Raw genomic sequence first — 25,303 nt, 5'->3', positions numbered from 1 at the left:
GCAGTTCCCGTTCCCGTTTCCTTTCCTCTAATGCAAAGAACTTCATGGAACTGTCAAACTGTCAGCAATTGGCATTTGTTTGCACAAAAGATTATGCACAAGATAAGCCGCACAATTGGCACGGACACCAACAATTAGTCGGAACAAGCAGCACAGCGCACCCCGCTTTTGGCTTGAAGTATTCGCTTGTGGGTTTCATTCAGTGGTTAGTCGAGCTGCGAGCATGGCCAGGACAACGGGGGATCCAGCTAAGCGATACAAAGGCGTTGCTCGCATTAAGTTCTGGCGAAGATCGCGAGTGGGCAGCGAGTATGTGCATGCATTTAAGTAATCCCAATGCTAATCTTTCACCATTTTTCGATAGTATTACACTGGCAATCCTCAAGTATAAGGGGACATCCAAGCAGCCGCAACATTTGCTGTTTTCCAAAAGTAAGTGGAATATCTTTCGGGATTCGGATTTTTTTAATAGTTTTTCTACTTTTGCAGTGAGAGGTTTCTTGCGTCGTGCCCTAAATGATGATTACACGTACAGCGGCTCATTCCAAGAGGCCATCAAACCAGGTAAAGGATTCAGGGCAATGTTCCTTCCTTCCTTCCTTCCTTACTTACTGTTTCCCTTTTTGTCAGTACTCATTATTGCCCAGATCTTTGCCCTGATGCCTGTGCGGGGCATAGGCTCAAAGTTGGCCGAAGATCTGACCTTTGCCTGGTCCAGTGTCCGCACATATTATGCCCTGGCAATGATGATTTCGTTTGGCATTACCGCTGGCTATATCGTGGCCTTCTTGACAAATGTTTCCTTTGACTTTGATTCGGTGGAGACCATGATGTTCTACGGATCCATATTCCTCATCTCGGTGTCATTTTTGCAGCTCGCAAGACGATGGCCAGCCATTGCCCAGGAGTGGCAGGCAGTGGAGGCCAAGTTGCCGCCGCTGCAGCTGGCAAAGGAACGACAATCGCTGGCCCATCACATCAAGATGATTACGCTGGTGGCCACCACATGTTCGCTGGGTAAGCATTGGCTTGACGGCAGGAATCAATGAAATTAAATTGTGTTTCCCTTGCAGTGGAGCATCTGATGAGCATGACATCCACGCTGACCTATGCAGTGGCTTGTCCGCGCTGGCCCGATCATCCCATCGATAACTTTCTGTACTTTAATTTCTCGACGGTGTTCCATTTCGTTGACTATACTACTTTCCTGGGTCTTTTGGGGAAGGCGATCAATGTGCTGAGCACCTTTGCCTGGAACTTCAACGACATTTTCGTGATGGCCGTCAGTGTGGCACTTGCCTCACGTTTCCGCCAACTCAACGATTACATGCAGCGCGAGGCAAGATCGGTAAGGAGAGAGCCATAGGAAAATAATTACTTCCAAGAGCTGTTTCTCAATTTGCAGGCCACCACAGTGGACTACTGGATGCAGTGCAGAGTCAATTTCCGGAACCTCTGCAAGCTCTGTCAAGTCGTAGACGATGGCATCTCGACCATAACTCTTCTCTGCTTCAGCAACAATTTGTATTTCATTTGTGGCAAGATACTGAAGAGCATGCAGTAAGCTATGGCCTTGTATATCGTGGCTACTTTTAATGCTATTTTTGACAGGACAAAGCCCTCTGTTTCGCACACCATGTACTTTTGGTTTTCGCTCACGTATCTGCTGGGCCGTACACTCATTCTGTCACTTTACAGCTCCAGCATCAATGATGAGTCCAAGCGACCGCTGCGCATCTTTCGCCTGGTGCCCAGAGAGTATTGGTGCGATGAGGTAAGCCAGGACACAGCACCTCCATTTTATTTCATTCAGAAAAAGTAATCATTTTTATTTACAGCTCAAACGGTTTTCTGAGGAAGTTCACATGGACACGGTGGCATTGACGGGCATGAAGTTCTTTCGGTTGACGCGTGGCGTTGTCATTTCGGTCCGTACATGCAAATGGATTATCCTTAGTCATGTCGATTAATTGAATACCATATGTACATATACCCTGTGCAGGTGGCAGGAACTATCGTGACTTACGAACTGATTCTGCTGCAGTTCAACAAGGAGGAAACGACTGCGTTTATCTGCCACGATGGCTAATGTAGAGGGCCACAAATTGTGTGTAGTTTTATTGTGGCCGTTTGCCTTAATTATAGACAAAGTGCAAAACAACAGGTGTTTTTAATGGCCATTCGGAAATTCGCTTTTCTGGCTGCTACCCTTTTTCCAGCAGTAGTCCTTTGAAGTTGGACACAGCCGCAACGCAGGATGAAGTTTCTGCCTGCAAAACTCGAACGAAAGCTCCATCGCTTGAAGAAGCACTCGAGGTCACCATTGAAGCGAAAGTTGGATGTAATGCACGAAAAGTAAATAGTTGAAAATAATAATCGTAAAGTGAATAATATTTCATCTTCATCCATAAGTGCCCGCAATAAGGTGTTTCAGCAGAGCTGCGATGCCTACAAAGATCATAAGAAATCGGAGTATGAGTGTCGGAAACGCACGACAAGTTGGTATACCACATTCCTCCATTTGTTCCTCTAATATATGTAAATCTTCCCATAGAAATGGCTGGCGGCTCGAGGGAAACATTCCTTAGTGATGGCAGTTTCCACCAGTCCGTGGGAAGGGTGCTGCTTGTGGCAGAGTTTTTTGCCATGATGCCGGTAAAGGGAGTGACAGGAAAGCATCCGGGAGACCTAAGCTTCTCCTGGCGCAACGTACGAACTGGCTTCAGTCTGGTATTCATCGCCTCCAGTCTGGCAAACTTTGGACTCTCCCTGTTCAAGGTGTTGAACAATCCCATTAGCTTCAATAGCGTCAAGCCCATCATCTTTCGCGGCTCTGTGCTGTTGGTTCTCATTGTGGCTCTTAGGCTGGCGCAGCAGTGGCCCAATTTGATGATGTACTGGCATGAAGTGGAGCAGGGCTTGCCGCAGTATCCATCGCAACTGGCAAAGTGCCAGATGGGACACACCATTCGGATGGTTATGCTTGTGGGAATGATGCTTTCCTTTGGTAAGATACGAGGACAAATAAGAAATGATTATAAATTCTGTTTTATAACCACAGCGGAGCACCTACTCAGCATGATATCGGCCATTAATTATGCAAGCTATTGCAATAGCACCGCTGACCCCATCAAGAACTATTTTTTGCGCACCAACGATGAGATCTTCTACGTGACCAGCTACTCCACGACCTTGGCCATGTGGGGAAAGTTCCAGAATGTCTATTCCACGTTTATATGGAACTATATGGACGTGTTTGTGATGATTGTCAGCATTGGTTTGGCAGCAAAGTTTCGACAGCTGAACAATGACTTGAAAAACTTTAAGGGAATGGTGAGTGACACAGTTTTCCTTACTTCGTTCTTCGCCACTCATTGTATCTTCCTTTAGCACATGGCGCCTTCATACTGGTCGGAGCGTCGCATTCAATACCGAAACATTTGCATATTGTGCGACAGAATGGACGATGCCATTTCCCTCATCACTATGGTATCCTTTTCGAACAACCTCTACTTCATATGCGTTCAGCTTTTGCGTAGCTTGAAGTTTGTACAATAATCTCGTGGCACTTTTAGCTGTTAATTTATGCATTTTCCCATTGGCAGCACCATGCCGTCGGTGGCCCATGCAGTTTACTTTTACTTCTCCTTGACATTCCTCATTGGTCGCACGCTGGCTGTGTCTCTGTACTCCGCTAGTGTGCATGACGAATCGCGGGTTACTCTGCGATATCTGCGCTGTGTGCCAAAGGATTCATGGTGTCCGGAAGTCAAGCGCTTTTCGGAGGAGATTATCAGCGATGAGGTGGCACTCAGTGGCATGAAGTTTTTCCATCTCACACGAAAGTTGGTGTTGAGTGTAAGCCTGGAATCGATTCTGCATAGGAAAAGCTTTATTAATTAAATGGTTTTTCGTGCAGGTGGCAGGCACTATAGTCACCTATGAGCTGGTGCTCATTCAGTTCCACGAGGATAACGGTTTGTGGGACTGCAATCAGAGCTATTACTCATAGTTCAAGAGAGAGCGTTTTTGCATAATAAATAAAAAATCATCTTGCACTTGCACTTTATTATTATTATTGTTTAAACTTTAAAGCAATTAAAGGAAACCAACAAAATGTCGATCGTAATATCCATCGGTTATATTGCCTAAATTGTACGTCAGATTATCTTCCATCCATCTATATATAGAGAGTGAGAGAGGGAGATCCTACATGTGTGTTGCTCGGCGTGTGTAGACTTTACAAATATCAAACGTTCTTCAAGAATGGTCACTATATGTATCACTTATAGACTAAACGGGGGCTTCCTACAAATGGTGAATACGAGTACGAGTATTACGATTATGTGTGTGTGTACGATTAGCTTGTATGGGGTCTCAGTGGTCATAGGTCTTCGTGCGGTGGCGAAACAGTTTCGGGGGATATACAATATGCAGTGAATGCAAAATTCAGCTAAATATTTTCAATTACTTATGTTTAAATTCAGTTATTTCGTGTCGTCTCGTTTTGTTTGCAACTACAAAGAAAAGGTAACATGTTTTGGAAGTTTTGGTGGTTTCTGGTTGCTTATGATGTCTGTTTTCCATTACAAAATATAGTTATATGTATATTGTATTGTATGAAGCGGAAGCTATACGATAATAACTATGATATTTATATATGTTTGTGTTTGTGTGTATAGGAATCCTAGGCACATATGCATGTGCCTACTAATACAAGAGTTATATCGTCTGCCAATAAAGAACTACAAAAACTTGTTCGATGTTTTGCTAAAACGCTTCCTTTTGCTTCACACTCGCGCGCAGGGAAGTTGGGTATAAGAGCTACGTCTGAGAGAACGCAAACATAAAGTATCACAAAGATTGAGATCTTAAATTAAAGCATAGCGAGTAAAAGAGATAAAGAGAGAGATAGCTCAAATAATCAATTAGTCGATGAAGATGGGTGGGGAGGGGGTGGAGTGAATGCTGAAACACAAATGGTGAGTGTTTTCGCGTTTGAATGAAACAAGTCTAGAGAGAGAGAGTATTTTGCAGTTTCTCAATGTCGCTTGGCATCGAACTGCTTCACCTTCTCCGGTATGGCTGCCTTCTCCACAACCACATGCAGACCGAGCTCCTCCAGAGATTTAACATAAATCAGTTTGCGCCAGAACTTTGTGCTGCCAACCAAATATCAAATTTCTATAATCGAAAAGGAAGTAACGATTGTTAGGTGCTCACCTGACAAACGGACGTGCCATCCATACCAAAGACTTGATCCAAAAGGTTGGATGCACCAAATACATGTGCTTTAGACTCTTGCGCAAGCGTCTATCCAGCAGTTGATAGCATCTAAAAAAGGCAAAAAGGCAACCAATGATAAAATAATCAGAAATTATAGTCATACGTACCGCTTTAGCCATGGAAAGGGCGGTACATTGCGCCTATTTGAGCCGCCATGCAAGTAGATCAAGACATAATCATCCGTCACCAGTTGCTCCAGGGTCTTCACCACATAGAGGAACAGATTGTCCATCACGTAGCTGTAGTCGGCCCGCGATCGATCCGGCAAGTGGCAGGCACAGAAGATGACTATTGCATTCTGACCGCCAGACTTCAGATAGCCGCCGTGCGACAGCACACGCTTGTAGGGCTCAATGACCCGCATGTCGATTTCTCGCGTGCGTCCATCGGGTAGTGTGATTTTCTGCCAGTTGCGTGAGTCACGCCGCTCTTCGGCAGCCGAATACTGTGGTAGAGTCGCCGCAGCCGGAGTGTGAGGCGTTGGCGTTGTAGCCAGACCAAACTCCAGGTCCAGATCATCGTCATTGTCGGGCAGCAGCTCAGGACCCTCACAATCATCATCATCATCCTCCCCATCCAGGCCATCGATGAGCGAACTCGAGGGACTGAGCGATGCCAGATTGTGTTCGATGTCCTCATCATCATCGAAGCTATGATTTGAGATGGAGTCCAGGCTTGAGATGTCCTCGCCCCCTGGCAGGGTACTGCCGCGCTTCGTTTTCTTGCCGTTGGCTTTGGGCAGCAGGGAAACAGATTGAAAATTGGACTCGACAGCAGCGAGATACTGCGAGACATCCGCATCCGATTCGCTGAGGATGTCGGGGCTATTGGCCCTCAGAAGGCTGACTTTGGCATCCTGCGGCCTGTTGCGGGGTACTTGTTGATTCATTGTGTTCTTCGCCTGCACGGCCGCCTCGGTGGCGGGCACCACGTCGGGAAAGTTGTTCCGCTTGGTCTGAAACGGCTCCGAGTCCGAGTCTGTGTTTGTGGGCGACATCAGCGGGTGGCTGTTGGCCAGCGTGCGTTCAATGATTTGTCGTTGTGGCATCGTCTCGATGGACAGCAGCTCCGATCGTATTATTCTATTGTCCAGGGTAGCGATCGTCTTGGTCTCTTTTTCTTCCACCAGAATGGGTTTCACCTGGGACGCAGTGACCTGCGTACACTCATCGGCCAGCGGGGAGATGCCTGTCGAGTCCGTGGGAGTCTCGGAGATGTCCATTTTGCTCTCTGACTGCGAAGATTCCGATTCCGCGTAATGCAAACTGCAAATCGATATTAGTCATATGTAGTGGGACGAATGCATTGTTTTGTGTGTTGGCCGCACTTTACCTCATAGTTCCCAGTGTATTTCGAATAGCTTGTGTGAAAGTTGGCTTGCCCACTCATCGAGGCAATGCTAAAGTCCCGCTGTGCATCAGTCGTTCTGCTTAATTAGTCAGCCGTTCTAGCTTAATTTTCTATTTTTATTGTAAACAAATTTTCCTTTTGTGGGCCCAATACACTGGAGTTGCCAGACATTTGCTAAAGTCATAGCAAGCTATTTTCCTCGGTATATTTACGGTATATTATGAAAAATGGAAGGTATATTTGCTTACATTTTTGAGGGTGAGACGGTATATTTTGTCGATAAATCCGCGGTCACACTGCTTCACATTGTTGTAGCGTCTGTGAAAAAAAATTTATTTTTTTCTAAATACTCTAAATAATAGCTAAACTACTTGCAATGGAAGGTGCCCATATTGTTGTTGATACCAACGATGTAGCGCCTGGCAACACGCAGAGCATTCCTGTGCCCGTAGTTATTTCGAACCCTACCGTTTCCACCGTGGGCGTGACTTCCTTGCCAGCGACGCCAGCAGCAGCAGCCACTGTGACGGCGACTCCTTTGCGAAATCCAATTCACAATCTTCCCATTGAGTTGCAAAATGACCAGAAGCGCAGGAGGTGAGTCAGGGAACAATTATGCAGTCCCCAAACTTTGCTAAGTAATCCTTCTGTTTGATAGCTCCTCGCGCACCATCAAACGAAAGCGTTTTGATGATGAAATCGTCGAGTACAACATCACTGTGCCCACAAGTCGTGGAGGAGCAGACCCCAGCCGGCGGGACAGGCCACGCACTAGTTCCCAAAACTATCCAGCTCTAATGGGAATACCCACATCCCTTAATATGCATACAGCACCCGTTGCCATGCCGGAGACTCCTTCTACACCCGGATTAGTGGAGGGCCTTTTGCCTGGGCCTCCAAGTGGTACCGTGGCAACTGCTCCCCTGGCCACGCCCACTGCTGTAGCGCCAGTCACACCAGTGCCTCAAGCTGTGCCAGTGAATCCGAAGCCAGTCGTGGAACGTGCTCCAGCCACCGAAAAACGTTCGACCGTACGTGCCGGGCGTCCGACCAACAAGAGGTCGCAGCGCCGCAATGGCCGTCCTTTGGCACAGCTGGCCACCAAAGATCTGGGACGCTGGAAGCCCTGCGACGACATGGCTTTGATCATCGGCATTCAGCAGACGAACGATTTGCGCTTGATCCATCGCGGTGTTAAGTTCTCTTGCAAGTTTACGGCCCAGGAGCTGCAGCAGCGTTGGTATGCACTGCTCTACGAGCCGGCAGTGTCGCGGATTGCCGTCTCCGCAATGCGTAATTTGCACCCCGAAATGGTAGAGTCCATACAGAGGAAGGCGCCCTACAGTATCCAGGAGGAGGAAATGCTGGGAACCATCAGTAGTGTAAGCAGAGATGTGAATTTGACTATTAATATAAAGATATACATGGAATCCTTTCTCCATTCGACAGACCGAAACACCAAAGCTGGATCACTTCCAGAAGCTGCTCGACAAGAATGCGGGTGTTTTCTACTGCGCCCGCACCGCCAAGTCGCTGCAAAACCACTGGCTGCTCCTTAAGCAGTACAGCCTGCTGCCGGACCAGGTCGTGCAGCCGCTGCATGGCTTGGAGCAGACGTTGCTGAGCTTTTCCGATGCAGAGGAACAGGTTTTCGAGAATGATGTAAATGAAACGCGCGATGAGGCACTGGAAATGGAAATGGCCCTTACGGATCGCCGCAACAAGCGGGACATTCGCGTTCTGGAGAACGAGTTGTCGCGTTGGGGCGTCCTGGTGGACTCAGTGCTGGGACCGACGGCTGCCTCGGAGTTCGACAGCCAGACCCTGGCCTGTTTGTGCGGCCGCAAGGTGCGCTACCTGATGCGCTCCAAGGAGATAACATTCGGACGCGATGCCAAGGACTATTTGATTGATGTGGATCTGTCGCTGGAGGGTGCAGCTGCAAAGATCTCTCGCCGCCAGGGCACCATTAAGCTGCGCAGCAACGGCGACTTCTTCATTGCCAACGAGGGCAAGCGGGCCATTTTCATCAACGGTACGCCCCTGCTGACGGGCATGAAGACGCGCCTGGCCCACAACTGCACAATGGAGATGTGCGGACTGCGCCTAACCTTTCTGGTAAACTACGAGCTCATCAATGCCATACGCCACGAGAGCGCCAAAACATCGAATTCCTTGAATTAGCTTCGCTTAGAGTGTCGCAAACAAATCTATTCCATAAGTCTAAAGTTAATGTTCAACAAGAAACGAGTTCAGTATGAAATAACAAACAATCAGTGTAACCTCATCAACTAATGTGACGCCCACGTCCCTCTACGATCGCAACGCCTCCAATCGAACGAAAGCAACAGTTCTTAAGGGGGAAATGGAATTGAAAAGAGTTTCTCCCGGATTGTCGGCCCACAGTCTGCCGCCGTCTTGAATCTGGCTCAAGACTCCTACGCTGTATGTTCTGCAACTTCTTGGGGCGCCTATGTCATGGAATTCATTTGCGGCTCACTCATAAGATGCTATTAATTACATCTGAGAATCTCGAAAGTGGCCACTGAAACACCATAAACATATATCCATAATCATTCTATTCGCTGACATGCGACTTTGCTGTGCGTCTACCACAGCTTACAAAGCGAATTAAGCAAACAAAGATCAGCGTCTGTTGCGAATTTTTGTGCTCACGCGATTGTTTAAAATCTCTGTTCTCAGTTCTTTGTGCTGGTGCTATGGTCTCGGATTCCCATCTGGGTGGGGACGTAACGGGAGGGGGCGAGTGCACACTTAATAGCTGGCGATTGTGTTTGGGCAAATTTGTTCGACCTTGCGAACTCTGCAAACTCCCAAGTTCCATTTACAAATTGTAACAGACTCCAAGGGAAGATTGACTCCCCGAAACGGTCCGATAGCAAAGATTATAAATGATGGCCTGCTGTTAAGATAATTAATAAATCGACTGACAGGCGGGGACCGTGACACATAATATAGAAATTAGTCGCCAGAAAGAACACACGGAGAAAGTTCGATGACTTTCTGGCAGCCGGAGCAGCAGAAGCGACGGCCTTTCTTCGAGGTCGGATTCGGATTCTGTTTTGGGGTTCGCTTTGGGCTCTCATCGCTCTCTAATTTGTATTGTTGATACTATAAACTAATAAGCTGTCGGGGCCATGCAAGCTGCGCAGCATATTAAAATATAATTAATTGTTGTCACTGTCTATAAAAAGTCAATTTACTCTTTGGACATACCAAGAATTTCGTCGTCTCAGTCTTGGTCCACGTCCCAACTTATCCCATTCCATTCTCCCAGCTTCTCCATCTTTCTCCGCTTTGTTTCTCCTGGAATTCCAAATTCTAACATTGATTTGTGTGCATTTTTTTGTTCGCCATCTGATCTTAGAGCCAATCGATGGACCTGGGATGTAAGGTGGATGGTATTGGTGGTGTGTTCTGCTGCTGCTTTCTTTTCCCGATGCCCAAGATGATGGGAGAGCTAATGAAGCTTGGCTTTGTCTTAATATACCTTTTGTGCAGTTCACCGAACTTTTGTTGTTATTGTTACTGTTCTTGTGGTCCGATATTTTGGCGATGTCGCAACTTCTAAAATTAGTTTGAAATCTGCCTGTCTTGGGTAGCTCTTTCTCTTCTCTATTAGCGTAGGTCATGCTGTTTGTCCGCTCGACCAAAGTGGAGCACTACATGGGATCTTCGAATCTATGCTGGTTGGGGCATTGCGTGGGGGTTTTTGGCTCTAGATAGAACTTTTACAGCTCTCTCAGTCGAGGGCTGAGATCACCCAAGTGAATGATATTTTTCCGGGCAGAGTAGACTAGTGACACCTGTGACACCCCCCTAACCCATTGATTGCTCCAGTTTAGGGTGACATAATAGTGCGATTATCTCATTGAATTGTATAAAGTGAATAACAAAATTGTCAAACAAAAGTTTCGTGACACTGCAGGAAAATGGTCTAAAAACAATCGAAGTAATGCCATAAAAATAGGCTACCAATCGACTCCGATATGCCAATACTCGTATCATGGAGGTCTGCAACTGCCCTCCGGTAAAGTGTGTGTGCCTGCCCTCTGCTACAGTGAATGCCATAAGTGTGGTTATTGAAAATCGCAGAAAACTCACTAAAATTGTTTGCTTGCTTTGATATTCATTTTGCTAATCGCATTTCAATCAATTTCATTTCAAATAGTCGACTCAGGGGGCTTATTGATGTGGCTGGATCGACATTTGTCGTAGAGGTGCATGTCGCATGTGTCATGTGAAATATTCAAATTTTGGTTTTGGTTTATCGAGTTTAGCATGTAACGCATAAATAATACTCTCCTAGCAGGTCGAAAACTCAATGTACACAGTACTGCGTCTTGTTCCGCGTCGCTCATACGCACAGTGGGCCGTCAAGGCGTCAGGGCCGTACAGCGTAGAGCGTACGATGGGTGTGTGCTGCATTTATAATTCTCCCGTAGTTTTGTTTATTGAACTCGCTGGCAAATATATTGTAGCTCTAGCTTTTGGGCTGTGACTATTCGTGGAATGCTCGCTGATTTATTTCTATGCCTCCCTCCCGAACCACTTGCGAGTGTGAGGGTGAGGAAAATGATTTCATTTGTGGGCGATGAGCGTGACGTCAGCCATCCAAATGCATCCATCGTGATCGCAGGCACACAGCCTCACAGTTGAATTGAGAGGCCTTGAGGTTATCTGGCTCCATTAGACGGCGTCGCTGGCAGCCACTCACCCACGCACTTCACATAACACCACACCGCACTCGTATCTCGTTTATCTGTGGCGCCAAAATAAAGCAAGTTCAATTTGCAACTCCACTTTCGGGGTCTTAAGATCTCGAGCGTTGTTGTCTTACCGCCGCAGAGCGACATATACTCATACATACTCGTAATTTTTGCAGGCGAGACAAATAATTACAACGTCTTTGATTTTTTAATTAAGTCGAGCTTGAATTCGAGATACAAATAGATATGGATATTCCATACAACAACAGCTGCCAGACTTTTTTTTATCGATGTGGGTTGTTGCTGTTTTATGCTTTGTCTTTTCCTATTTTTCTAATGGATTATGATTATTATATCCATACTCTAGCTGAGAGTCTGAGTAAGTTTGAAATAAATTTTAGAAGTGTTCCATATATAAACATTATTGTTTTGTAACTAATTTTACTCTTTCCATAGGTCGAACCTGCATAAAACTTTGCAAAGGAAAACAGCGTCAAATGTTTCAAATCAAGGAAACTTTTACTTGGAGAAGTGTATTTCCCTTATCGATCTAACGCACTTGGGCTTTGGCTCCCCTTTGTCCATAGATTGTTTGATTTGCTGACTCAACCTGCGAATCGCCCCCAAAAGATTTTTATTTTAAGTTATGTTTATTATTGGTCTAGCCCCCAAGGGATATTGAGCGATAAAAATTGCCCAAAAAAGAAACGAAATATTTTTAATAAGTTTTTAACTGATCGGAAACTGTCGAGCGAGACTTCACTCTGCTTCGCACTTCAAGATCTAACAAAATACCAAGGCCAAATGCAAAAAACCCTTTCGAAAACCGAGATACCTTCCCATAAGAGATCGCATTGATCCCCCCTCCCTTCCTCCACTTGTTGTGCATTATGAAATAGCACTGAGAGATGTGATGTGATCTTTGGACTGAGGTGCGATACTTTGCAATTAGATTTAACTATTCCAAGTGTTCTATTCACATATGTGGAGGGTAGATCTGATGTAAGTTGGTAGAAGCCAGGCAGCCGGAACAAGTTCGATTTTGGCGCATGACAACTGCGGGTGGGCCGAGAGGCGGCAAAGAAATCGGCTTAGAGTACTTGGCCCCCAAGCAGATTACCTCTGGCACAGAATCCAACAGACCAGACCTTAGAGACCGCTTTGGCTCACAGCAGACACTGTAGAGCCCGCTCTGGCTGCCAGCAGACACCGCCACTCTGGTGCTCTGACAGACACGATACACACGAATCGACTCGAATCGCTGCCGAATAAGCCAGTGCTGGCAGAGCTGGCTGGGCTGGCTTGGCTGAGCTGGAAACGAGCGCCAACCGAATACCCAACCGTTTCTCGATTTGAATTTGAAGTTTTTAAACCGTCAACTAAGCGTGCTGCGAATTTAGTGGCAATCGAGCCAGAGAGCTGTACAGACGGACACCACGGACACCGCGCGACGCGAAACTTTAACCGCAAAACGAAACCGAAACCATAAACGAATCTGAAGATTGCATCTCGCGTGGGTCGGCAATCGGAAGTGCAATTCTCTTCACAGCTCTGCTTCCTCTCTCTCTCTATCACTCTGGAGCGGCGGAACTAATTGAGCGGCGGAACACACTTGGAGATCTCATCTCCCGCCCTGGGATAATTATTATTACAGTCGAATCTTGGGGATGAGGGTTGCCAAAATTGGCCAAAGATACGAGTAATTCGGAGTAAAATTGTGCGTGTGCAGGCAAGATCTCTTGTGCCTGAAAGACCCCAAAGGGATACAAAAGGAAAAATAAAACATGAAGATCTGTTTGGTGAGTGTTTAACAAGTATAATCAGCGATAAATTGTGTACAAGAGTCAATTGTCTATAAAATCGGCGAATAAAAGAGTTGGACAAATGTGTAACTGCGGCAGGTGGGCTATGGGAATTGCACTGCCCCCTTGTTTGAGTTTTCGGCTGCTCTTATGAATGAACTAAATCTTGTGGGGTGTAGTTTAGTGTGCGGACTGCTGGTGTGCTGACGTCGGCCCAGTGCTGCTGAATGAACGTAAGATTTATCTATCTATCTATAGGTGTAGAATGTGGTTCAAGTGTCCCGTTTAGTGTTGTTCAAGTGCTCGGGAATTATGTTGTGTCGTGTCTGTTTACATGAACGCTGTGTTTACCTCGTCACAGCGGTTCTTGTTCTTCAGCAAATACGTGGCCAAATAGCTGACCGGATCCGTGGGCCTATCCCTAGCCAAGGCGTGCAGTCCGTGTAGCAGGATGGGAGCCACCGTCTGGTCCAGGTACTGGCGTACTGGCAGCGAATTCGGGTCGGGTCGCGGCTTGCGGCATGTGGCAAACGGCGCAGGGCCATCATCCAGCGACTGATTGGATCCATGGGCACCAACAGAGTTTAGCCTGGCAAAGTCCGCGCCATCGCCAGCTGCACCGCCGCCTACCGACGTAGCTCCAGGTCCAGCTACACTCGCGGATATGCGTGAGGCCGGTGCATTGTTAGCGGCGGAGTACGGGCTATCGTTAAAAGGCATCACTATGGAAAAAATTAAATTAATTTTTTAAATTAAACTTTAATTTTTTTAATACTTTTTTTTTTATTATTTACCGAATTTTTTGAAATTTATAAAATGTATTTGTTTAAAATATATTTTTGTTTCCGAGCACTGCTCCGTGCGACTGTTGAATTGGGAATAACTAATCATAGATATTTACTAGGCATATCGGAAAATTCTATGCTAAAGTTCCAAGTCAAGGCCTACTGTCTGGGTTGTTTTTCTTTAGTTTTCTTTGCTGACATCATTTAAAGATTTCCCACAAATTTCGAAACTCAATCACCGCGTAAATGGATCGTAAATCCCTCTGGCCATTCATATATTACCCATCCATCCGACTGACCTCGCCCCAAACAATTTATGTGAAGCATCTGAAATTTAATAGCGTCGCCGCATTGTCTCGTACTTTGATTAATAGTCACTGGCCACCGCAATTTTCACCCAAGTGGACACAGCGTACTTAAGCGGCGATTTTTGAGAATTGTTGAGTGCATTGGACAATTGTCATAAATTGTGGCCCTAATTTCACTTCAAGCTTGGGAGTACCGGGGCACTGGGGATTCGTCAATCCGCGCCAGCACTTAAGCGTTCTACAGGTTTATTGCCATTTTGATTTTCATATAGATACATACTCGTTGAACTGCCAAACTAAATTGTTTGATAATTTTTGTAAACACTTAATTGCCATCTGTAAATCACAAACACAAACCCTCTACTGCCTCCCTCCTCCCACTATCAATACGATAGATATGTCTCTCTCTGTTTATAAGAAAACAAAATAAAATAAGATCTATTGAATAATTCATGGGAAACGATTAACACATATTTCGCTACGAGCAACGTGAAAACCTGAAGTTTTTGACCCATATTAGAGAGATTATTTTGCCAGAAATTTGAATATAAATGGAGAGACTCGATCGAAAAAACAGCAAACACAGAGGAATGGAGGGGCTGAAGCGCTAACGCTATTCCCTAACTGTTTTACGGAGGCCTCAATTGTCTGGAGTTTCAACAGAAATCGTGCATTACATGGCGGCATCCCCCAGATATTGATCTTCCCTCTTGGCAGAGGCAGACACAAAAATGTGAGTGAGAAATGAAAATCAAGAGCCAAAAGCAAAGGTCACTGGCATCGGCAACGGCTTCAGCATCAGCATCGGAAAGACGAATGACGGATGATGATGATAGAGGCAGATGAGAATACTGTTGTCAGATACAAGATGAGTGTATCTATGAGTGTATCTATGAGATGAGTGGGCAGCAGCAGCACGTGGGCAACTTTTTCTCGACAAAGGGGGAACTTGTAGGGTACTACTTGCGCAAAGATCTTCATAGAAAGACAGAAGATCATCCAAGCGTATGCAAATGAGTTTTTTCCGCTTCCAAAACGAGACCAAAATTAGCGCAACTGAATTAATTAGCAAGTGGAGGAATCACTTGCCACATTTTACTTTTATTATTTATGTGACCTTGAGAGGAGATGGCGGAATAGGCCAGGCCCTAACGTTTCATGGAGTGAGTGACAGAAATGAATTCAAATTGTCTTTTGCCATTTTGTTTCACATTTCTCTTCTCTCACACAGCCAGCCCATCCCCAAAGCCAAAGGCAGACGCCAAAGACAAGAGCCAGACACCTTTATGGCGTCCAGTAACTATGCAAGTTTCCCTCTGTTCCCGTCCCCTCCCCAGATGTGATATATAGCTTCGTCTGCGACTTCCATTTGATTTCTGTTTCTCATGTTTTTCATTTCACAATTACATATTATTAAATATCATTTTCAATAGGTTACCCGCCCTTAGCCTTAGGCTTTCATCTGTTTTGGCGTTTTGTTTTCTGCATTTCACGGATACATTTTTGGCCAATGATGTTGCAACTTTTTTGAAGAAATTCCTATGTATAATATTTATGGATCTGTGACCCAATTCCTTTTGATTGATAGAGCTGGCTAATTTGAGATTTTATTTTGGCTATTCCTCAGTGTGGTTCACACGATTTTGCCTCTAGAGATAGATACAGATCTCGCAGAATAATTTTGCACTTTTTCTTAATGGCTTTTAAAACAAATTAGAGACAGCTGCTGTTTATTTTTTTGCAACCGAGTGGAAGCGGATCCAAAGGCGTTTCACAGCCATAACTACCGCGGGGGATGGAAGCGTAGGGTCATTCGCAGATTGAGTGATGTGGGAAGCGCAACAAATGGAGGATGATGATGTTATGGGAGGTGCTAATAGATTTCAAGCCTTAAAGGTGAACTGATTTGTAGGGAATAGTTCCGTATATTTGAGTTGGGTTTGTTCTTCCATTCCATTTTATATTATATATTATATTATTTTGATGAAGGAATCCTTCTACTAGCTACAGCTCTTTCTACGAGTATTATTTCATTTGGCTGTCTATCGCTGAAAACTGACAGTTTAAACTGCCAACAAGCTGCCAGTTGGCTTTTGTTAGACTGCAAACGAGGCAACCCAGGCAGACATAATGCCCACACAAGAACTGACAGCGCGAAACAATGTCGCCAGAGAGAAATACATACACACTCGTATGGGCATGGGTATGGATACTCTCCATATCTCAGTGGAGTCCCACGCACGTGGCATGAGCTGAATGCCATATGAGAGGAGGTGCAGAAGAAGGAGTAGCTGCAGGCGCTGTTCCACAGATGCTAATCAATTGGCATGGCAACGAAAGTATGCCAAAGTCAGCTGCCACTGGGCCTGTCTTGGCCCTTTTTCCACTATTTTCCAATTACCATTTCAAATTCGAAAGTAAACACACAAATTATCACACATAGTTTGGCGTTGGCTTTTAAGGAATTTATTTTTTTTTTGCATATAACGCTGACACAGATGGCGCCTCGGCACTGGTCGCGGGGGGAATGTCTGCCTGCCAAAAGTGCTTTTCCCACAGCTGTTTACTCTGCGACGGACGGAGTTCATTTACACGCAGCTCACAAGACATAGCCAGAGCCACAGCCAGAGCTGTTGCCAGCAATTACTATGATTAATTTCGCTTAATATGTGTGCATCGCGAGTGCTCCAAAGTGCTCCAAGTGCTGGTAGCAATTATGAAATACGATTTAGCATTTGTGTGTGTTGCAGCGGTGGCGGCACTGAAGAAGCCCAGAAAATCAGTTGCATGCCCGCACGGCTCACACTCACCTACCTCCCTCCCACCCCCTGGCTGACAATGAAAATCGACTTTGAACAACACGAAAATTAAAACACGAGCGGAGCAATGAAACAACTTGCAATGCATTGGCCCATGTCGATGGATCGAAGTGGCAGCAGTTGGAGCCTGATCTGAAATTTAATTCGATGGCAGCCAGGCAGCGCTTCGTGCAGCTTTCACTCTCTTTTGGGGCCGAATGTCAACCGTTGCCCAGCTACAAAAACCAAAAGGTTCGTTTGGGGTTTCGGTTTGGTTTCATTTCTATGCTGGCCCAAATTCACTTCTTGTGGGGCGGAGGTTGGGCGCCAAACTGTGACAAATTGGAGCAAAACCAGACAGAGATAGAGAGAGATAGAGAGATAGTGGGGCAGCCAAAGCTGCCAAGTGCAGTGCCAAAAATTGCGGAAACATTTCTAGCGACGAAGCGCGAAGTGTGCAAAACCAAAGCGAAAAAACAAAAGACTCAAGACACGAACTTGCCAAAACGACACAAGAGGATGAGTCAGGCGTCACATTGAGTGAATTTTCCACTCTGCTACTGCTTCTGTCTCTGCTCTCCGTCTAATGGCAATGTCGACCTTCATCAGGGAGCCCAGCCCCATTACACAACGGCCCGGCCCCAATCAAGCCTCTTTCACGCCTCGAAAAATTGGGCACAGAACACACAGTACAACAGCTCTCCGTCTGACCATTCTTGTGGCCCCATTATGGAGCGCACTTCCATTATTATGCAACATTTTTCCATAAATGTATCAACCAAAAAAAAAAAGATGAAAACTATCGGAAGCGCCGCTGCCACTCTGCTGTGCCACAAGGGGGCTCAAAACTCTAGAGGTGTGTGCTGCTGTCCGCCCACGTTCGTCGCTTCTGGATGACCTTGAGGCACATGCATGCATCGGGCATGCATTACCATACACAACACAACACACACATTACCATTTGTGCCTCAATAATTTTTATTTTTATGATGAACATTGGTTTTGACAGCCCCCATACCCTGATAACTGACAGGCGGCAGTCCAGTGCATGGCACTTGCATGATTATCATATCATACCCCGTTTGGTGGTGGGGTGGGGGGGGTTTCTATTATATTCAAAGGCATGCTGGAGAGCTATGCGAATTTCGCACTTTACAGCCAATAACATCCCAAACTCGTAACATTCATACAACACAAACAAAACAACACAACACTCAATTGTGGTATCACACCCCAAGTGCTACAAATATGGAGAGCATCTGGGTATATGATGCAATGCTGCTGCCTCGAGTGCAATTTCTGGTGCAGATCGAATGGGCAATACCCTCTGCCTTGGCTGCAAGTGAGATGGGATGCAAGTTACACCTCTGAATGTGTTTGGCCTGAAATCGAGCAATATTATTTGTAAGAATTAGCATTAGTGCAGCAGCTGGGAAAACTGGGTTACACTACCAACAATGGCAGGCAAATGGACTATGGATCACTTGGGGGCGTACGTATATGTTTAGAATGCGAACTGATTGAATGGCTTTTGAGTGGAACAAACAAGACAGGCAGCCGGCAGCAGGCAACTAACTGCGTGGCTGATTTGCTTGAGGGGCGGGTTCTACAAAAGCCCACACTCTTTTAGCCTTTGCTATAGACATGGTTCAACATTCAACTCAATTGTATAACCGCTTACACTATTTGTCTGTACTCGTAGTGTTTTTTTATTTTGTTTTTGTTGGAGCTCCAAGACAAACAGGAAGTGCCACAGCCGAAAAAGCCGCTGACCAAAAAAGGCAAGGCGCTTTTTTTCGTTCGTTTATTTTTGCAGATACAAAAAGAAATCAAAGATCTAATGAAATTTAATACAATTTTTAGCTGCCGCACAGCTGCTTCCCACCGCCGAAAACTCAGCGGCTCTGCGCGAAATCTGACAGCAGGCTCTGGTGGGGTCTGTCTGTCAGTCATCCTATCTAATATGTTGGTGTTTCTCTCTATTCCAAGTCGAATCTCTTTCGGCATAGATCCAAAGTGTAATTCAATAGTTGTTTCTGCTGCTACTTCTGCTGTTGTTGCTGCTGCTGCTGCTGTTGTGGGTCACATTCTTGGAATAGTTTGTGTCTAATGAAATGTTTCATTAGTTGAATCTATTGTCTCGAATTTCGCTGAATGCTGCTGCTGTTGATGTCATATGTGGAATGTGAGCAATTAGAAATTATTATTTGCTTGGATGATCATCAAAGCATTGCTCAATGTCTGTTGAAAGCGAAAAGCGTTCAAGGGAATCATGTAAGATGAATCATTGAAGATTTTAGACTTTCTCTAGATGACTTCTACTTTATGTTCCTATGATAATTGAATTCTTACCTAAAATGACAAATATTAGGCGTCCTTTTATCCCAAGTTTGTGTGTTAAACCTTTACGTTTAGGCCTGTATATCAATTTTGTGTCGCTTATTACCTTCATTATCATTAAATAATTATCTAAAAAATGATATAGAATTATAGTTTATTGCTGTTATTTAATTGTTAGGTGGGCTCATCATTTGAATTAATCATTTTTGTTTTTCCACAAAGTTTGTGTCTCGAGTCTTTCGTTTGCTACATGAACTGTTTAGATGGAAGTACATATTTCCTTTGTAATTTCTATGGCTCATAGACATGTCACATTTTTCTTCAATGCCATCCCAAATGTACCCTAATTAATTAAATTATATAAAATTATAGTTTTTTATACACCAAAAATAGCTTGAAGTTTGGGAGCAGCATATTTTTGTAATGAATCATTTTGGTGTTTCCCCAATTTGTAATTTCCATCCTAAACTAGATTTTTTTGCCTAATATTTTCTATGGGTTTTCATGCCACATGATTCATGACTGGGCTCACCGTGCCGGAAGCATTTATCCACCGCATTGATTATGTGTAAACTGGGAAACGAAAAACCAATCGAAACATGCACTCTCCCAGCAGTCTCGTCTCGATGGCGAGTATGCAAAACACTCCCCAAACACAAAAAACACAAAAAAAATCGGAACCAACCCAAAACACGAACCCAAACCTGAATCTCAAACACCGAATCCAATGCAATATCCACATGAGTTTTGCTATGAAACCGTATCGACTTGGAAGGGGCTTTTGTGGGCTTCATTAGCTCTTTGTTCGTGCTCAGAATGCAGGCAGGCAGGCAGCCATCAAATTGCCATTTTCTTTCAGATCATTTATCATCGTACTACCATCCCATGGGTCTGGCTTGGTCTGCTCCAGTTAATTCAGAGCAAACGGATCATAATTGAAGTGAATTTTAATTAAAAAACTGTAAGCAGTGGGGCAGTGAAGGTCATCCGTGGGGCAGCGTTAAAGGCACGCCAGGGGGCCCCTAAATTATGGCTTTGTTTCTAACATTTTTTTGCAGAATTCTTTGTTAAGTTTTTTGAGTTTTTATTTTGGGGTCAACTTTTGGGGCAATTTCAGATGTTGCGTAAATTGCAGAAAGAGGGACGGCATGGTACTGCAAAAGGGGAGGGTTTATGGAGCGGGGGAGATTGTTGCGCAACTTTTGTTGACTGCTTTATATTGTTGTTGTGTTACCATTTCGACAAGCAGCAGACACCAAAAATAACATGAAGAAAGAGAAGGCTACCGTTCGACGTCGAAGTTTTAGATACCCTCTAAGAATGATTTATTTTTGTGGTAGATAAAATGGCAGATATTGGATCTTGTTTGGTAAGGCTGTAGGTTATATGGATGTGGTCTTGCAGGACTATTTTTAATAACTATTTTTAATAATAAAGAATATAGGGATTAGTAGAGTGGGCCATGGAGGAGTTGCCGCCTCCATGTTTCAAGCACTTCCTCAAAATCATGAAACTCCGCTCTCTGGTCCAGGGTATATACTCCTACCTCGGTAGTGTAACAAAATTGCGCGCCAAAGGAAAACGTGATTTTCCCCTTTTGATTTTTTCTTGCTGTTTTCTTTCGGTTTTAAGGCGCGCACCACACTCTCGCGCCCATAAGAGTAAAGTCCGCTTATGCCGGGAGTCGTCTCCAGCGATTCTCACGTAACCGCAGACACTGCCACAACAATAACAATAACAGCAACAGCTTTAGCTGCAACATATGTTGCCACAGCTCCAGGCTGAGGCTCGGCTCACCTCGGCTCGGATCCCGCATCGGAGTATTCGCAAACCGGTTGGGTAACTGGATGTCGGCCATATCGGGGGGAACTCTTGCTGTTGCTCTGGCTGTGGCACTCCATTGAGGGAGCCTTTACGCTCCACGCTGGCTGCCACTTTTACTCTCGTTTTGGCCAAACACAGCGGAAATGGCCGCAATAATTTGTTGGCAGTTTATTTCATTGCGTTAGCTGATTTAATAAATCTCCAACTCTGATGGATGCTGGCTGTAAACACGCGAATACCAAGCGAATTTCGAGTAATTGTGGATTGGCTTCTTGTCTGTGAGAAAGTGAGGGAGATACATATAACTTTAGCTGAAGGGACTTATATACACCCTTTCTTCTGTAGGAATATTAAAAATAATAGGAATAAAGCTAATAGAAATGTGAGTACTCCTTCTGCAAAATTCCCTTTAAAGTTAATTGATTCGACTATTTAACCTAACCTAAGCTAGTTCAAAAATTGTTCTTGTTAGAATGTTTTGTTTTTCGAGTAATTTCCGTTTCTGTGGAGATTAACTATACTCGTACCTCCCAAAAAGCTTTTTATCAACTAGAGAATAATAAATACCCTCCTAATGAACAGTACATTCCTTTCTTCTAACATAACTTTTGCCAAAAACAAAATGGAAAAAAGTTTTGGACTGCAAGACCTTTCTTCTCTGCCTTTCTTCTCACCCGATGATGTAATCATTGATATTTCTGTGTGTATGGTAAACCATAATTAATGATGGTTAGTGTTACCCTGTGACAGGTGTTAGTCACTATGGCCATAAATCAATAAGAGTATTCGAATGTAGGAGCATAACTGCCCAAGCAAAAGGCAGAACAAAGTTCCCCATTCGCCATTAAAGGAAGTTCATTCTTTGCGGTTCAATTATTCCGTAATAAATGTGCTTCAACAATTAATTAAAGCGCCATAAATTACCAGCATGGAGGGAGAGTCACCAGTAGATGAATAATAAGCGGGTAACGAGCACGAAATTATAATAAAAATGTCAGCGTAGTCGAAAATTAGCCTCCAGTATCGGCTTAGCGTCTCCTCCCACTGCCTTTTTTTGAGATTTTTGATTAAATTTATGGCGGGAGGAGCTGCGTAATTGAAGCGTACAACTCGTCAGAAACGTGCGGGTGGTAGAATAATTGGCCAAAAATAATTTTAATGTGGCATTCAACCTTAACCGTGAGGCATAGCCAATCCCAAAACGACACAAAAATCGCATCTGAATAACGCATACGCAGTGTTGAACCGGTTGCTGCAAAAGCACTTTCACAAGCCGCACTTCCGCACGCAGCACCACTGCTGCCGCTGCGGCTGCGGCTGCTTCTCCAAGTTGAATGGTGCAAGTTGCACAACAACAGCAGCAACAGCAACAGAAACTGCAACTGCAACTCTGTCACCTTGACTCTGAAATGTGCCGCCTGCCCCCAAAGGCTGCCCCACCGGAAAAACAGCGTCGCAATGGACTGATGGACTGCTGCCTCTTTGGGGCTTCGGACCAGCTGTCCGCGGATGCCATTTGTTTGTGCCCCCCATTTTGGAGCAGTTTTCACTAATCAACGACATTAACGTTTTCTTTGCAGCTGGCAATCGTTGCCCTGGCATCGTTTATCTCGGGTATTGCAGCCAGCCAGAGTCCCAGCTCCAGTCAGTACCACATCCAGACGGACGAGGGGCCCGAGCGATATTTCCGCTTCCAGACGGACAACGGACAGTTCCGGAAGGAGAAGCGTCTGCAGGATGGCACTGTCATAGGTGAGTGGACTGCAGCAGCAGTGGCATAAAGAGATGGTCACTCTCTCCTCTCCCTGACAGGCACTGAGGCATGGATCGATGCAGCTGGGTATCTGCGGCAGAAGGACTACATAGCCGACAAACAGGGCTATAGAATCCTCAAGTCCAAGACCATCTATGTGGGCCAGGGACGTCCCATTGAGGTAGGTCTATGCGTGCACTCTCCCCTCTCAACGTCTCTCATCTGTCTCTCCTTCTGGCCCCACAGGAAGCCATCAAATCCACAAAGGCAGCGCCTGCGCAATCGGGCATACTGGTAGATGGAGGATCTGCGGGCTCTGGCTCCAGAAACTCCTTTGGCGGCTATCAAAGGCCCGCCTTTTCACACGTTAGCTCTACCACCTCGACCACCACTCCAGCTCCAACTCCTGCACAGGACTTGCAGCTGGACTTGGATTCGCTTGTGGACTCAGGCGTGGGCAAGCTCAACTATCTGCCGCCAGAAGAGGCGGCCAAGATCCAACCGCAGTCGCAGCTGGGCTTCGATCACTATCCGGACGAACTGCCTCGGGCACGGGACCAGCTGCTGTCCTCCGGTCAGCACTCGCCGAATGCAGAGCCCGTGGAAAATGGCCTCAACGCCAACAACTTGTACGATGCGGAGGCGAATCGAGACTTTGGCCATGGACTATTCGGATCGGTGGTCAGCTCCACGACGCCCCAACCTCCGCTACTGTCGATGCTGCCACCGCTGGGATCTCCGCACCGACGCCGCCAGCGTCCGCGTCCCACTGCCATCGGGATTGTGGCGAGCACTCCCTCGCCCATTGCTGCAGGGGATTCCTATGGATTCTCTGCTCCAGCGCCATTTGCTGCACCGCCCTCGGCTGCGCTGCCTTCTGTAGCCTCTGGCTATCGTTATGCGCCCTCAGCCACGCCCTCAACGAGTGGGTATGGCTCATACCCCTCATCCTCCCACGGTGGTTATGGATACTACACGCCCAATTCCCCGCTGGAGGTTAATTCACTGGAGGCTGCACTGCTGCCACTGCTGCCACCGCTGCCATCCCGAGCCTACCGCCGCCGCCTGCGTCCGGTGCAGAGCCACCACTTGGACGATCTCAGTGCCGCGGGCTACGATGGCGTGGGCGTCACCCGGAACGGTTTCCGCTATGTCCTGCCGAAGCAGTACCACGAGGAGGAGACGAGCCCGGCGGATGGGCAGCGGGCGGGAAGCTTCGGCTACGTGGATCCCTTTGGCATACGGCGCGTGGTCTACTACAATGCGTCGCCGGGACGGGGCTTCGTCCACAGAAACAACAATCAGTATGTGGGTACGAATGGAGCGCCCTACGATGAGCCGGGTCCTGCGCAGCTGGTGAATGAGTAGTGTTCCAAATGCCCCCCACCCCACAGTAGTGTCCTTGCAGATGGAGGCGCATCTTCAGTTAATCCACTCACCCCACTCACCGAAGCACTGCCTCCAAGGTGGAGCCTGTATCCAAAGCACTGCCTAATAGTGCAGCCTCTCTCATATGAAGCACCAAAACTAACCGTAGAACCTCAGAATAACACTTAAGATTAACCATGTACATAATCCCCGCTTTTAGCCACATTCTCTCTGTCTGTCTGTCTCTCTCTCTCTCCCCTCCCCATATCTATCGCTATCTCTTCCAGAAAACGACATCTGTGTTAATTCATTTAATGCTTAATCACATTTAAATATAACTTAATTTATAAACGAAAACTTTTTGTGCAATTAGCGCCTAGGCTTAGTTAGGTATGTTAGGGGTACTCACAGCCACGCCACCACATCACTGCTCTGCTCTGCGCTGCTACAATGGAAACCCAGTGCTGCAAAATATTGTCAAGTGTTGCTAAATGCAACGTGATGTATGTAGTTGAGGAGGAGCATTCGTTTCATGTATTAATCTTGCCATATTAACGAAAAGTAATTAAAAAACGCACACTTTCCCATTCCTACACATTTGTATGTCCAATTCTTAGCATATAATACGATACGATTTATGTAGATCCGATAATGATACACCGTTTCTTTGCCAATAGCTGTTCATTGAATGTAAACTGATTTGTTAAGCGAATTATAGCGAATGTTTTTTTGTTTTTGTATATGAATGAGCACCCGTTGCCAAGAAACCTAAAGCAAAGTACGACAGACAGTTCTTTTTATAATTAATTAAGAACATTTATAATAATAATAAAATAAATCATTATTTAAATGCCAATTAAATGGAGAATGTTTTTTTCTTTTTGGTTGCCAAAGGATGTGTAAGAGTAGATATTTAAAGAGATTTATTTTTAACTTTAAAAAGGGTCAAGAAGGACTTA

At 45.6% G+C, this 25,303-nt stretch overlaps 6 protein-coding genes and 1 long non-coding RNA gene across 9 annotated transcripts; 5 read left to right on the top strand and 2 right to left on the bottom strand.

The window, feature by feature from the left end:
* Positions 1-211: 211 nt before the first annotated feature.
* LOC111073693 (gustatory receptor for sugar taste 64e) lies at positions 212-2,095 on the top strand. 2 transcript variants are annotated; one of them, XM_041593882.1, is made up of 10 exons: positions 212-309; positions 365-432; positions 490-564; positions 631-1,017; positions 1,074-1,348; positions 1,406-1,560; positions 1,612-1,638; positions 1,699-1,774; positions 1,839-1,928; positions 2,003-2,095. In XM_041593882.1, the coding sequence occupies exons 1-10, from the start codon at positions 224-226 to the stop codon at positions 2,087-2,089; spliced, it is 1,326 nt and encodes a 441-aa protein (XP_041449816.1). In that variant the 5' UTR covers positions 212-223; the 3' UTR covers positions 2,090-2,095. The 2 variants fall into 2 exon arrangements, with proteins under 2 accessions (XP_041449816.1, XP_022221833.1); XM_022366141.2 differs by having other exon boundaries at positions 1,612-1,774.
* A 147-nt stretch (positions 2,096-2,242) lies between these two features.
* LOC111073694 (gustatory receptor for sugar taste 64f) lies at positions 2,243-4,073 on the top strand. Its single transcript, XM_022366142.2, has 7 exons — positions 2,243-2,355; positions 2,413-2,498; positions 2,555-3,007; positions 3,062-3,333; positions 3,391-3,545; positions 3,606-3,858; positions 3,920-4,073. Exons 1-7 carry the CDS (start codon positions 2,258-2,260, stop codon positions 4,010-4,012), a joined length of 1,410 nt encoding a protein of 469 aa, XP_022221834.2. The 5' UTR covers positions 2,243-2,257; the 3' UTR covers positions 4,013-4,073.
* On the bottom strand, positions 4,049-6,831 carry LOC111073695 (BCL2/adenovirus E1B 19 kDa protein-interacting protein 2). The gene is made up of 4 exons (XM_022366143.2): positions 6,619-6,831; positions 5,394-6,551; positions 5,224-5,334; positions 4,049-5,162 (listed from the first exon to the last, which is right to left on the bottom strand). The coding sequence occupies exons 1-4, from the start codon at positions 6,621-6,623 to the stop codon at positions 5,042-5,044; spliced, it is 1,395 nt and encodes a 464-aa protein (XP_022221835.1). The 5' UTR covers positions 6,624-6,831; the 3' UTR covers positions 4,049-5,041.
* Positions 6,832-6,910: 79 nt separating this feature from the next.
* On the top strand, positions 6,911-8,923 carry LOC111073692 (microspherule protein 1). Its single transcript, XM_022366139.2, has 3 exons — positions 6,911-7,233; positions 7,295-8,018; positions 8,086-8,923. Exons 1-3 carry the CDS (start codon positions 7,013-7,015, stop codon positions 8,818-8,820), a joined length of 1,680 nt encoding a protein of 559 aa, XP_022221831.1. The 5' UTR covers positions 6,911-7,012; the 3' UTR covers positions 8,821-8,923.
* A 4,174-nt stretch (positions 8,924-13,097) lies between these two features.
* Positions 13,098-25,189, top strand: LOC111073673 (mucin-1). The gene is made up of 4 exons (XM_022366107.2): positions 13,098-13,165; positions 22,804-22,975; positions 23,036-23,157; positions 23,223-25,189. Exons 1-4 carry the CDS (start codon positions 13,151-13,153, stop codon positions 24,342-24,344), a joined length of 1,431 nt encoding a protein of 476 aa, XP_022221799.1. The 5' UTR covers positions 13,098-13,150; the 3' UTR covers positions 24,345-25,189.
* On the bottom strand, positions 13,158-14,067 carry LOC111073674 (protein dpy-30 homolog). The gene is made up of 2 exons (XM_022366108.1): positions 13,963-14,067; positions 13,158-13,890 (listed from the first exon to the last, which is right to left on the bottom strand). Exons 1-2 carry the CDS (start codon positions 14,057-14,059, stop codon positions 13,499-13,501), a joined length of 489 nt encoding a protein of 162 aa, XP_022221800.1. The 5' UTR covers positions 14,060-14,067; the 3' UTR covers positions 13,158-13,498.
* On the top strand, positions 15,200-16,702 carry LOC111073675. Of its 2 annotated transcripts, none has more exons than XR_002607739.2 (3): positions 15,200-15,424; positions 15,493-16,194; positions 16,266-16,702. It is a non-coding gene; the product is annotated as an uncharacterized LOC111073675 (long non-coding RNA). The 2 variants fall into 2 exon arrangements; XR_002607738.2 differs by having other exon boundaries at positions 15,493-16,199.
* Positions 25,190-25,303: the final 114 nt, after the last annotated feature.

This window comes from Drosophila obscura, unplaced genomic scaffold, assembly GCF_018151105.1.
Source record: "Drosophila obscura isolate BZ-5 IFL unplaced genomic scaffold, ASM1815110v1 contig_200, whole genome shotgun sequence".
NCBI lineage: Eukaryota > Metazoa > Arthropoda > Insecta > Diptera > Drosophilidae > Drosophila > Drosophila obscura.
The sequence above is the reverse complement of the archived record's forward strand: the minus strand, read 5'-3'. Positions and strand labels throughout refer to the sequence as shown.